Source organism: Oratosquilla oratoria, chromosome 38, assembly GCF_046742065.1.
Source record: "Oratosquilla oratoria isolate Oo_2021 chromosome 38, ASM4674206v1, whole genome shotgun sequence".
In the NCBI taxonomy this organism is placed as follows: domain Eukaryota; kingdom Metazoa; phylum Arthropoda; class Malacostraca; order Stomatopoda; family Squillidae; genus Oratosquilla; species Oratosquilla oratoria.
Genome location: NC_134814.1, coordinates 27,337,538 through 27,352,537, shown reverse-complemented (window position 1 = coordinate 27,352,537; position 15,000 = coordinate 27,337,538). Strand labels below are relative to the sequence as shown.

Sequence of the window (15,000 nt, the reverse complement as noted above, 5' to 3'; positions counted from 1 at the left end):
TATATATATACAGGTAAACGTCGACTTACGATGGCCGCGACTTACGATTGTTCGACTTTACGATGACGACGACGACGACGACATGATAATTCAACCCCTTCCATACGGTGCGGCACACGTAGGCGTCATGAGGAGCAAGTGGATTCGCGACGCTGCCATATCGGCGTCTTGATTATATTTATTGTAGTCGCCCCTGTGTTTTTACATTCTCTCAAATGTGCTCTGAATCCCATTCTCTGTGGTTTTCAAAATTCGCGGGTGAAAGAGAGAACGATCGATATAAGCGGTGACTATATTTTATGATGCGAGTATTATTACGTCACGTCGTACGGCTGGCATTGGCTGCTGCCCGCGAGATTTAAGGTCCGTACTGAAAATACATATTATAGTGTTTGAATATGGTAAAAAGGATAAAAATAATTAAATAAACTACTGTACATGTTTAATAGGCTATATTCAGTATCTCTGGTGGTTAATATACAGGTAGGCTAGGTACAGTGACCACGGAACAGAGTGATACACAAATTGGGGATCGACTTACGATGAAATCGTCTTACGATGGCTCTATCGAAACCTAATGCCATCGTAAGTCGACGTTTACCTGTATATATATATCATATACATATACATATATATACATATATATATTATATAAATATATATATATTATATACATATATATATTATATACATATATATATTATATACATATATATACATTATATATACATATACATATATATACATTATATATACATATATATATGCATATATATATGCATATATATACATATACATACATATACATATATATATACACATATATATACATATACATACATATACATATATATATGCATATATATATACACATATACATATACATACATATACATATATATATATACACACACACACAGTGGGCGTGAAAAGTTTGGGCGCGTAACAAATGTAAACACTTGTGACATTTAAATAATCATTTAAAGACCTATAAATGGCTTATTACATACCTTATTTACCAAGCGATTTTCCTTTAAGCTTTATGACCTTCTCCAAACGTGCCGGGATGCATCTTGCCAGGTTTTGTACGTGTTGAGGAATAATATTATCCCAAATATCTTGTATTTCTGTTTTTAGCTTAGCTGTTTTTTTAATTATATGCCATACATGCTCAATGGGATTTAGGTCTGGAGAATTTCCAGGCCATTTTTTGAAGTAAGCAACACCACAGTCTTCTAACCATTGGGTAACAGACCGAGCTGTGTGAGCAGGAGCTACGTCCTGCATAAACCAACTAGCATTGCACTTTTCAAAACTTTCAGGCAGGTTATCACACAATAACTCGAAATAAATGTGCTTATTTACACTCTCAGTTTGTGCAAGAAGCACTAAATTGCCAACTCCACCAAATGCAAAGCATCCCCACACCATAACACTTGCAGCATGTTTCACCACTTTAGCTGTATAGCGAGGGTCATTAGGGTCAGACCCCCTGGGGCGCCTCACACGCTTCGACCTGCAGCCCGACGACACCACAAACGTTGACTCATCACTCCACAATACTTGTTCCCAGTCTTCTAAGGACCAGTCCTTATATTTCTTGCAAAATGCTATGCGATCACGTATGCTTTTTGCACTTTGGAGGGGAAGAACTTTAGCACAGCAACTACGGTATTGTAAATCTTTGGCTAAATTATCAGAAATACATCTTACAGACACATGCAGCAGCAGTGCAGGGTTATTTTCTTTCAGTTTTCGAGCTGTGAGCGTTGGATCTTTATCTAACTGCCTCCTAATAAACGTAGAAGTACGATTTGATATCTTCCTTGGCCGACCAGAGCGATGCTTTGGAGTAGGAATGATGTTACTTCCTCCGTCTCGAAATTTCTTGGTCTACTTTTGCACTTGACGCACTCCAATTCCCACACGAGTAGCAATATCTTTACACTTATAACCCTCCTTATAGAGGGTTATGATTGTAACAACTGTGTCTCTTCCCAGCTCTTTACCACTTCCCATTACGGAGATATCAAGGCACAAAAACAGAGACCACCGCAAAAAAAAAGACTACTCCCCGTGAGAGATGTTTAGAAACTGACTCCACATGACATCGAGTGCACCTAAACAGAGTTGCTAAGTAGTGCGTATTGTCTCGGCTAAATACGGGTACAAACGCTAGCATTGAAAAATAACGAAAAGTTTGGGCGGAAAGTTGTATTTTTCGCATGTTTTGAGTTTAGCTGAAAGTTGGGGAGCCTATAATTTTGCGCCCAAACTTTTTGCGGCCACTGTATGTACACACACACACACATATATATATATATATATGTATATACACACACACACATACATACATACATATACCAAGGCTTTTTCCCCCTTACAAGGAGGGTAGCCAAAAAGAAAGAGGCATAAAATCATTCCCACCCATTCCATCCCTGAATACACTCCACACCCCTCCACCCTCCCTCTTATCTTAGCACCTCCTGAATGACGGGTCATCCCTACACCTTGTCCACTGCCCTGGGTCAGAAGCAGTGTCGCAAGACATAGCACATCCACAGCAAGGCCGCTTCATTAAATCGGCGACCCCCCCTCTCCGTCCCCCCATTGCATAAAATGAGAGGACGGGGAGAAATCCCTTCGGGCTGCATCAAATTTTGCTCACACATACTACCTCACCCCATACTACCTACACACACACACACATATATATAAGATACATACATATACCAAGGCTTTTCCCCCTTACAAGGGAGGTAGACAAAAACAAAGAGGCATAAAATTATTCCCACCCATTCCATCCTGAATACACTCCCTCTTAGCACCTCCTGGATGACGGGTCATCCCTGCACCTTGTCCACTGCTCTGGGTCAGAAGCAGTGTTGCAAGACACAGCACGTCCACAGCAAGGCCGCTTCAGTAAATTAGCGACCCCCCCCTCCCCGCTCTGTCCCCCACCATGCATAAAAGGAGAAAGATGTGTATATATATATATATATATATACACACCTTTCTAAAATTGTATATATAATGTATACACATATATAATTATAAATGTATTTTTATATAAATATATAAATACACATACATATAATTCAATGATTAGCTAACATGACAAATCTATTTTAGCTTCACTATGAAACCTGAAAGAAGCTTACCATTTCATCAAAAACATGAGTTCCCCACTGCTGTCTGTGGCACCAATAATCCTTTCAGCCTCCAAGCATCGATCAAAGCCTCTTGGTCTCTGGTCATCCTGTAACAAACCAGTTACTATCAATCTTCAAACCATTTTACATTTCATAATTTCTCTCTAATACCGAAGAACCTTGCTGAAATACTGCCCGACACTGAATTAGTTAAGAACTGGCAGCACAATGAGACAATTGTTGTACAATCGGTTATTAGATTTCATTATTATTTATGCAGTGCTGAATAAATGAAATATGTACTCTTTCTGGGTGGGAGTGAATTTATGCATTTATCTTTGGCTACCTCCCTTGTACAGGGGAAAATCCCTTGGTATATGTATTCTTTCATCAATGAACTCTTCATCCAACTCTCCATGTTTTCTTTCACTTCAGTTATGCTTACATTGTAACCGGGTTAGGCCATATCACTCAGCAGAATCTTTGTACTGGTACTAGTGATGGGCGAGTGTAAGATCCATTCTGTACCGTCTGTGTACTGACTGCACCTAGGACTGTGTAAATTTCTAGATCAATTCTATGCAATTCTATACTATTCTATACCTAAGTATCCTGAAGGTGCCATCACACTGAACCAAAGCCACAGTGCCAAATGGGAAAGAACAGTGCTGATGAACGGATTCCTACACAAACACAAAGAAACTTCCAATGAAAACAGTTGCTCTAACCCAACCTACATATCAACCTACTTACTCATATCTCGCTTCATTTTGTTCACAAAGTACTCCAATATCTGCCCTCCAACACCTTAAACAAACAGAATCCAGCCCAGGCTCTTACAAATCTTACATACACAAATGCCATAATCTTCTCGCACAAACACATACAATGCCTGTTTATCAACAACACACAAACCATACAGATATACACTCAAGATTTGGCGTAACACTACACACCGTGTAGTTAATGAATGGAATAAACTTCCTGCACAGGTAGTGCAATGTAGTTCAGTTCGAAGCTTTAAGAATCATTTAGATAAACACCTAAGCAAGATGCTGTAATGATTATAATTTATTTTATATCATTTGTTTTTGTTTTGTTATCATTTGTCTGTCTGATTTTCATTTATTATTAGTTATGTCAATTTATTATTATTTACTATTTACCCGTTTGTTTATTATTTAACTATACCTATGCATTTATTTATGTATTTTATTTGTTATTTACATTATTAGTTTTTATTTATTACATGACATATGTTATTTAAACAACACATCACAAAGATAAAATGTACACCTAAACTTCAAAGGTAACCACCAAGTCCAGGTACAACTTTGCATTTTTCCTTTTGAAATGCAAGTTATTTTCACAAATATCTTATCTCAGAAGTACTACTTCAGTGTCTTTTTGACAAAAATATTCAATATCTGCTAATCTGCATTCTCAAACATAGCTTACAGCACCATCTCTTGGTATTAGTTCTGACAATATCATAATGTATATCTACCCAAGTGTCCTGTAGTGAAACAATCTTTCAGTGACAGTTTTTTGTTTTGTTTTTCATAGTAGTTTCAGGCAAGATGTGTTGATAGACAGCAAACTTATGGACTACTAATCTGAACAAATACATCTCTGAAGTATATTTACACAGACAGACAGACAGACAGACAGACAGACAGACACACACACACACAGGATGCATTCAATATTTCTGCAGGGTGTTCCTACACAAAATATTGTACTGCAGCACATTCACATATTGTCAACCCCCTTGATGTCCAGCATGCACATTTTTACTCAAGACTACTAGATATAATACAAGAAAGTGATGGATTGGCTGATCGTGCCTTACTAGTTCTACAAAAAGCTTTTGATAAAGTTCCTCACAAAAAAATAGAGAAAATTGGAAACCACTGGAGCGATACAAGGAAAACTACTGAAATGGATGGAGGACTTTTTGCATGGAAGAAAAATGAGAGTAGTGCTCAAGATAAGAGTTCTACTAGGGCGAGGGTAATTAGCTGGTCTTGGTTGCGAGTCTTATTAAGTATTTCAGCAGCTTTGACCCATCGTTTTTCGCTCATATTTCCGAAATAACCATTCACATCAGCATGATATATTAGCACAGCCTAATTCACACCCTGCCCTAATTTTTTACATTATACTGCATTCACAAGTGCATTTAATTACGGTGTTTACTCTTGATATTAAGTGTGTCGTAGCCGACACCCGTGAAGTAAATCAAACAAGTGAAGTTGTGACGTCATCACAAACTACCTTGTGTATCCCATCCTCCTCCCCTTCCCTCCCACTATTACTCTCGTTTCCTACCCCCACCACATGGTTTACATTATCCTGGGGAGCCAGGGGCAACAGCCAATATTACTCTCATTCCCCCATTGTTTGAGGAGAGTGGCGCATCGCTGTTATGTCCAACATGCCACGTTGTAGGTGTGGTTGTAAAACCACAATTGCATTGCGACTTTACACTATTTTAATTGAGAGAAAGCAGCCAAGAAAGTACGGATTAGTTTGGACAGGTAAACATTTATTTCCTATTGGTGGCAATGAAGTTTTCAATGTCATCCCTGTAATGTCTGCATTGAAAACGATAACTTGATAATTGGGCTTATATATGAAATATTACATCATGCATAAATATTATGTAAAGGTTTCCCTTCACCACACAGGCCCTATGATCGTGTCGCAGAGTCCATGGGGATGACCATGAATGCTGTGAGGATGATGGTGAAGAACAGCACGAACTCTTGTTCTGGATCACCAACACCGCCCGCAACAGCCACTCTCGCAGCAACATCAACTGGAACACCGACATCCATCGCCACCACGGCTGCCTTTGACAATTTCGCCATTGGTGCCATTTGCTGGCATGTACACAACAAATTTGCTGCCAAACAACCCATCACTATTGGTATATTGAGTGAAGAGTTAAAGAGGGCGGATATCATCCCGGAAGAAAGCTCACAGATGACGGTGTGGCGATTACTTCACAGAAGAAACTTTAGATATTGTGTGTCGTCGTGTTAATGTTCTTCGATCACTCAGGAAGCATCAGGAGGAGGGGAGATTGGTGGTTTATGTCGACGAGACGTGGTTTACTACCCAAATGTACCACAGTAAAGAGTGGGTGGACACAACACCAGTGCCATATTCAGCCGTCAAGTGCCCCCTAGGGAGTGTGAGCGCTTTCTGGTAGTAGCAGGTAGCACAGATGAGGGATTCATTGACGAATCATTTCTGTGCTAACCTGCCAAGAACAAAACAGGAGACTACCATGGTGAAATGAACAGCGCCCTATTCATTCGCTGGCTGACATCACAGCTTTTGCCGGCACTCGTTGAGCCATCAGTGCTGGTGCTTGACAATGCACCCTACCACAGTCAGCTGACCGAGGAGACCCGTTGCCCCACCACCGCCACAAGAAAAGCGAAGATCGTGAAATGGTTCGAGTGCCGCAGCCTACCATTCCCACCACATGCTACACGCCCAAGTTGCTACTGATCTGCAAGGAGAACCGGCCCAAGCCACGCTACACGGCTGACGAAATTATCCAATCATGGGGTCATGAGGTCATCCGTTTGCCACCAGTTCATCTAGAATTAAACGCCATCGAACAAGTGTGGGGCTGCATGAAGCAACACATGCGTTCAACGTTGCATCTGTTCACTCGGGCAGACCTGCAAGCGCAGCTCCAGGAGGCAAAGCTTATCGCAACCAAGGAGGTATGGGCAGGTGCTGTGAGAAGGTCCAGATCATTCGAAGAAGAGTATTGGTCATCGGATAACATACATGATAGTGTGGAACCCGTCATCATCACCAGAGACAGCGATGACGAGGATGAACTGTTTATCCATAGTGGTATGGAATGAAATAAAATGCATGTCCAGTTATTATCATAATTTCCCTATCGATCATATGTATAAACTTGTTATTGAATGGGGGGAAAAAGCCTTGGTATATGTATGTATGCTAAATGGGAAGGAGGATAAGGCGGGAAAGATAGTTGTAGTGGGAAGTGCTATTAAAATGACTATGATGAATGAGGAAAATGGAGGAGAAATAAGGAAAGATGAAGTGAAGGCTAGTGAGGTTATTTAATGTTTGTTTGAGAGAGGGTAGAGTGCCAGAGGACTGGAGAAGTGCTTGTATATTTCCACTTTACAAGTGAAAAGGGGATAAGTGCAAGTGTAGTAGCCAGCTGTTGTTTGCGGACGACACTGCGCTTGTGGCAGGATCGGAGGAGGGATTGAGGAAGTTGGTGGCAGAGTTTGGGAGAGTATGTGATAGAAGAAAGCTAAAGATAAATGTGGGTAAATGTAAGGTGATGAGATGTTCAAGGGGTGAAAGTGGCAGTAGACTGGAAGTGAGCATTAAGGGAGAGCGACTGGAGGAAGTGGATAGTTTAGATACGCAAATGTGGCAGGAAAAGGTGGAGTGAAGTGGAGGTAGAATGTAGATTGAGAGAAGAGAGTAAATGCCTTGGTGGATTAAAGAGTGTAATGAGGAATAGACATTTGGGAATGGATGCTAAGAGGAGACTGTATTAGGATGGTTTGGACACATGGAAAGAATGAGTGAAGAAAGACTAGTAAAAGAGGTATGGAAGGCAGATGTGGAGGGAGTGAACATGAGGGGACGTCCTAGGATGAGGTAGATGGATGGGGTGAAGGGGGCTTTGGGGAAGAGGTGAATGAAGAATGGTTGTATATGGATGATGTAGCGATTGCATGAGGTAGTACGTGTGAGCAAAATTTGACGCAGCCCGAAGGGATTTCTCCCCGTCCTCTCCTTTAATGCAATGGTGGGACGGAGAGGGGGGGTCGCCGATTTAATGAAGCGGCCTTGCTGTGGATGTGCTGTGTCTCGCGACACTGCTTCTGACCCAGGGCAGTGGACAAGGTGCAGGGATGACCCGTCATCCAGGAGGTGCTCAGATAAGTGGGAGAGTGGAGGGGTGTGGAGTGTATTCAGGGATGGAATGGGTGGAAATGATTTTATGCCTTTCCCTTTTTGGCTACCTCCCTTGTAAGTGGGAAAAAGCCTTGGTATATGTATGTAGTAGTTTCAGAGGGCCTAGCTTGTTGAGTGTAGTTGGGAAGGCTTATGGGAGGATCTTGACTGAGAGAATTAGGAGAGGAAGAGACGGAGTAATTGGTGAGGAACAGTGTGGATTTAGGGCAGGTAGAGGTTGTGTAGATCAGATTTATGTGAGAAAGCTATAGGAAAAGGTAAGGATATTTTTGGGGCTTTCATGGATCTGGAAAAAGCTTATGAGCGGGTAGAGAGGAAAGCACTGTGGGAGGTTTTGCAGATATACGGGATAGGAGGAAAGGTTTTAGGAGATGTCAGGAGTCTTTACAAGAGTAGCAGAGCATATGTCAGGATTAGAAATGGAGAGAGTGAGTGGTTCGAGGTAAAGGTGGGATGTCAGGGATGTGTATGTCACCCTGGCTATTAAACTTATACATGGATAGGGTAAATGCAAGAGTGGTGGGTCAGGGATTGGAGATGGTTAAAGAAAATGGAGAAAAGTGCAATTGTAGCAGGATCGGAGGAGGGATTGAGGAAGTTGGTGACAGTTTGGGAGAGTGTGTGAAAGAAGGAAGTTGAAGACAAATGTGGGTAAAAGTAAGGTGATGAGATATACTAGGGGTATAAGTGGCAGCAGACTGGAAGTGAGTATTAAGGAAGAGTGACTGGAGGAAGTGGATAGTTTTAGATACTGGTGCAAATGTGGCAGGAAAGGGAGGAGTGGAGGTAGAATGTAGATTGAGAGAAGCGAGTAAATGCCTTTGTGGGATAAAAAGTGTAATGAGAAATAGACATTTGGGAATGGATCCTAAGAGATTATATGAAGGAGTGATTGTGCCAACAGCACTGTATGGGGCAGAAACATGGAACATAGGAGAGGAAGAGAGGAGTTCGAATGTGTTTGAGATGAGGTGTCTGAGAAGTATGATAGAGGTTAGTAGGCTGGATAGAGTGAGAAATGAGGTGGAAAAGGGGGGTGGTAAGGTAGTTGGGAGATAGGGTGGATAATAGAGTATTAGGATGGTTTGGGCACATGAAAAAAATGAGTGAAGAGACTAGTAAAAGAGGTATGGAAGGCAGTTGTGGAGGGAGTGAACTTGAGGGGGTGACCTATGATGGATGGATGGGGTGAAAGGGGCTTTGGGGAAGAGGGGAGTGTCTGTTGAGGAAGGACGGGAGAGGACAGATGACAGGGGTGAATGGAAAATGGTTGTATGTGGGTGATTTTGTGATGCATGAGGTGGAATGTGTGGGGGGATGGGGGGCGAGGTAGTATGTGCGAGAAAATTTTGATGGAAGCCCGAAGGGATTTCTCCCCGTCTTCTCCTTTTCTGCATGAGGGGATGAGAGGGGGGTTTCCCGATTTAATAAAGCAGCTTTGCTGTGGATGTGCTGTGTCTTGCAACACTGTTTCTGACCAAGGGCAGTGGACAAGATACAGGGATGACCCGTCATCCAAGAGGTGCCAAGAGGGAGGGTAGAGAGGTGTGGAATGTATTGGGGATAGAATGGGTGGGAATGATTTTTATGCCTTTGTTTTTTTTTTTGGCTACCTCCCTTGTAAGGGGGAAAAACCCTTTGGAATATGTAAATTTTTCTGTCACACTTTTACCCCATTTCACATCTGCTCTCCTTTATCTTATGCTTTAATTCTCTTTTCTTTGTACCTCTAGTATGATTCCCTTGTCCTATTTTGTAACCAATCTGTGAAAGCTCACTTCTATTCTACAACCTTCTTTACTTCATCATCTCAACATTCACTACCCTTCCTTCTATTTCCTCCCATCCTCCTCCTTGTTCCACACACCATCTTTGCACACCTTGCAACTCCCTCCTTGAACCATCCACATTCCTCCTCCACTCCAAGTTCTACTTTATCTTTTATTCCCACCCACTCCCCTCTCACCTACTTGTACTCCTTTTATTTTTCATTTAAGCAGTTCACTTTAACCACTTCAGTACGGGACTTAAATCTCGCAGGCAGCAGCCAATGCCAGCCGTATGACGTAACGAAATAATATTCGCATCATAAAATATAGTCGCCGCTTATATCAACCGTTCTCTCTTTCACCCGCGAATTTTGAAAACCACAGAGAATGGGATTCAGGGCGCATTTGGGAGAATGTAAAAACACAGGGGCGACTACAATAAATATAATCAAGACGCCGATATGGCAGCGTCGCGAATCCACTTGCTCCTCATGACGCCTACGTGTGCGGCACCGTATGGAAGGGGTTAAGCACCTCCCTACCTTTCTCCATCTATCCTTCAGTCTCAACTTATCTTCCAAAAAAATTATCTGTTATTCCCCCACTCTCTCCCCTAAGAACATGTACATCCTTAACTCTTCCTACTATACTATACTCCTGATTACCATTATCGCTAGATCAACCACCCTCTCCCCATGTACTTATGCTCGATTTTCTTCTTCACCTCTTCACTCCGGGGCACATCGCATGTCTGGCAGCATTAGCTGCCCGACGTGCGATGTTGCGTCATAATAATCGCATTATAAAAAATAAGGTCAGTGCTCAATCGTCCGTTCTCTTTCACCCGTGAATTTTGATAACCATAGAAAATATGATGAAGCCAGTTTAGAGAGAATGGAGGTTACGTAGGTACGACTACAATAAATATAATCAAGACGCCGACGTCGGCATCATCGCATACCCACTTGCTCCTCATGACGCCTACGTAGGGGTCACCGTTTGGAAGTGGTTAAACATTGTATTTGCTATCATCCTCTCTAGACACATCCCCACCATCAACTCTCCACTACAATTTTTTCCTGGAACTCCACACTTCCAAACCACTACGTATATTGGTTCATTTCCTACTCTAGCATTAAGGTCACCCAATACCATTACATTGACATTTCTCTGTTGTATATCCTCCCCCTCCAGCGTCGAAGCCAAAATGCTTTTTTTTTTTATGGCTTAAATCAACTCAAATGATGTAAAACCAACAAATCTTGCTCGTTTTGATTCACCTTAGCCCAGAAGTGGAGAAACTGGGTCGATTTTTTCAAGATATGCGTGCAAAAGTTTGGTAGAACATCTGTGGATTCTCAATCCATAAAACAATTGCAGAATACAATGTATGCCACTGATGATGTACGGGTTAACCTTTTGCCGTGCCCATACCCCTTGATATCTAAGAAAAAGAAAGGGAGAGAAAAAAAAAAAAAAAAAAAAAAAATCAATGGAAATACAATGCAAACATGTGAAAAGAATTAGCGATACAAACCTTGCTTTGCTTTTGCATAGTAAGTACACAGTACCATGAACTGGCTATCATTCCTCGTTTCCCCAGTTTCAAGGTATTGTACCCTTTGGGGGTACAGGTACCCAGGTTAAGAACCACTGCTCTAAAGTATCAGCTGCAAGCTATTGAGCAGTTTTTAACACTACAACAACATGCACCCAATACCCCAGTCGGGGTGCCAATTCACAAAGGTGACGCCACTAAACTATAGGCCTGTACCACTAACCAGCACAATAGTGAAATTATATGAAAGGACTGAAAGATTCATGGACCAAATATCTTGAAGATATGAACATTCCGAGTCAGTCAGTCAGTTTGGCTTCAGATCTGAAAGGTTGTGGGTCTCAAACCTTTAAAGCTTTACTCAAGTAACTGATGCACAGCAAGAGAGCAAGGGGTGGGTGAACTGTTTACCTCAACCTAAAGAGGGGATCTGATAAAGTACCTCACAGTTGACTTATGTGCACCAACAATGTTTCTTGTCTAACCACAGGACAAAAGGAACGAGCTATGCCAACATATTTGCAGATAACACAAAAATCATGAGAGGAGTGAAAAATGAGGAGCATAGTAGACAACTGTAAAAAGATCTAGACACTGTTTTTGCATGGAACCAGGATTAGGAAATCAAGTTCAGTACCTACATATACCAAGGCTTTCCCCCTTACAAGGGAGGTTGCCAAAAAGGAAAAGGCATAAAATCATTCCCACCCATTCCATCCCTCAATACACTTCACACCCCACCACCCTCCCTCTTATCTTAGCACCTCCTGGATGACAGGTCATCCCTGCACCTTGTCCACTGCCCTGGGTCAGAAGCAGTGTCGCAAGACACAGCACATCCACAGCAAGGCCGCTTCATTAAATCGGTGACCCCCTCTCTTTCTCCCCCCATGCATAAAAGGAGAAGACGGGGAGAAATCCCTTCGGGCTGCGTCAAATTTTGCTCACATATACTACACATATACATTCCACCTCATGCATCACAACATCATCCATATACAACCATTCTCCATTCACCCGTCTTCTGTCCTCTCCTGTCCTTCCTTAACAGACATTCCCCTCTTCCCCAAAGCCCCTTTCACCACATCCATCCACCTCATCCTAGGATGTCCCCTCATGTTCACTTCCTCCACATCTGCCTTCCATACCTCTTTTACTAGTCTTTCTTCACTCATTCTTTCCATGTGTCCAAGTTCAGTACCAAAAAATACAAAGTACTGGACATGGGCAATAGTGGCAAAAGGCCATCCTTAAACTATTCCCTGGGAAGTAAACCACAAATGCAAAACTGGAGAAATATTTGGTAGTGTCGACAAAAGACAACCCATCACCTGACAGTCATACCAGTAGGATTGTTGGAGACATATGGACTACTACAGAAGATCATCATGCCATTTCACAATATGGATGATGAGATGATGATGATGAAAAAATAAATAAATAAATAAAAACCCTGGAAGGTAAGTTGAGAGTGGAGGATAGATGGAGAAAGAGGAAAGGGACAAAAGGTAGGGAGGTGCTTAGAGTGTACTCTTTAAATCAGTGGTTCTTAACCCCTGGGTCGCGACCCAAATTTGGGTCGCCAAGCCATTTTATTGGGTCGCTAAGGGTTTGCAGAAAATAATTATTTTCCCACTACAAATATATTATAATTATATACTGTAATAATTAAAATACATGCCTAGTTTTAGGATTCTAAGCAGACCATGATTAAATAAAGAATAAATAAAACCCGCTTTTAAAAGCATAATCATATTACTTATAAAGACAATTCGTATATCTATGTAGGCTTGGGTCGCGATGCTTGATTTGTGCAAAATTTTGGGTCGCTGCCAAAAAAGGTTAAGAACCACTGCTTTAAATGAAAAGGAAAAGGAGTACAAGAAGCTGAAGGAGGAGTGGGAGGGAGTGAAGGATAGAATAGAGCTAGGAGTGGAAGAGGAATGGGGATGGTTTAACCCCTTCAATACGAGCCAAAATTTTGCGGGCAGCATGTGCTGCCAAACGTGCGATGTTGTCATAATACTCGCATTATAAAAAATAAAGTCACCGCTGTATTAATCATTTTCTCTTTCACCCGTGAATTTTTGATAACCATAGAAAATATGATAAAGCCAGTTTACAGAGTATTGGGGTCACACAGGTACAACTACAATAAATATAATCAAGACGCCGACGTTGGCATCCTTGCGTACCCACTTGCTCCTCATGACGCCTACGTAGGCGTCACCGTATGGAAGGGGTTAAGAAGGGAGTCACAAAGTGTGCAAAGATGGTGTGTGGAATCAGAAGGACAGGAGGAAATAGAAGAAAGGGTAGTGAATGGTGGGATGAGGAAACAAAGAAGAGTGTAGAGGAAAAGAAGCGAGCTTTCACAGATTGGTTACAAAATAGGATGAGGGAGTCATATGAGAGGTACAAAGAAAAGAAAAGAGAAGTAAAGCAAAAGGTAAAGGAGGCAAAGAGGAGAGCAGATGTGAAATGGGGTAAGAGTATGACAAAATTTTGAAAGTAATAAGATGATGTTTTGGAAAGAAATAAAGAGAGGAAGAGGAGGCGAATCAAGTAGAGAAGAAAAGGTAAAAGGTGCAGATGGAGAGATGATAGTGGAAGAGAGGGCAGTGAGGGGAAGATGGGCAGAATATTTTAGGGAGTTGCTAAATGTGAAGGAGGATAGGGAAGGAAAGATAGCTGCAGTGGGAAATGCTAAGAAAATGACCGTGATGAGTGAGGAAAATGGAGGAGAAATAAGGATGAAGTGAAGGCAGTTGTTAAGATGATGAAAGCAGGTAAGGCACATGGTCTGGATGGATGCCATGCACAATGTCTAAAAAAGAAAAAAACAAGGAGGTACAGTGATGGTGGACTGGCTGGTGATGTTATTTAATGTTTGCTGGAGAGAGGGTAGAGTGCCAGAGGACTGGAGGAGTGCCTGTATAGTTCCTCTTTACAAGGGAAAAGGGGACAAGTGTGAATGTAGTAGTTTCAGAGGGATTAGCTTGTTAAGTTTAGTTGGGAAGGCTTATGGGAGGATCTTGATTGAGAGGATTAGGAGAGGAACAGAGGGAGTAATTGCTGAGGAACAATGTGGATTTAGGACAGGTAGAGGTCGTGTAAATCAGATTTTTGTGGTAAGACAGATATGTGAGAGAGCTATGGGAAAGGGGAGGGATGTTTTTTGGGCTTTTATGGATCTGGAAAAGGTTTACGACAGGGTAGACAGAAATGCACTGTGGGAGGTTCTGTGGATATACAGGATAGGAGGAAAGCTTCTGGGAGCTGTCAAGAGTTTTTATGAGGGTAGTAGTGCTTGTGTCAGGATTAGAAATGGAGAGAGTGAGTGGTTTGAGGTAAAGATGGTACTTCGTCAAGGATGTGTTATGTCACCCTGGCTGTTCAACTTATACATGGATGGGGTAGTGCGAGAGGTAAATGCAAGGGTAGTGGGTCAAGGATTGGAGATGGTTAAAGAAAATGGAGAAAAGTGGGAGGTGAGCCAGCTGTTGTTTGCGGACGACACTGCACTTCT

At 41.9% G+C, this 15,000-nt stretch overlaps 1 protein-coding gene and 1 pseudogene across 1 annotated transcript in view; one reads left to right on the top strand and one right to left on the bottom strand.

Moving 5' to 3' along the window:
• The window catches only part of LOC143020036 (chromobox protein homolog 1-like), a 111,069-nt gene that overhangs the window by 12,777 nt on the left and 83,292 nt on the right, over positions 1-15,000 (bottom strand). Inside the window, exon 5 of the mRNA XM_076176184.1 lies at positions 3,162-3,259. Within this exon, the coding sequence (XP_076032299.1) occupies positions 3,162-3,259 (98 nt within the window). The remainder of the gene's footprint in view (positions 1-3,161; positions 3,260-15,000) is intronic.
• LOC143019715 (uncharacterized) lies at positions 5,590-7,853 on the top strand (annotated as a pseudogene).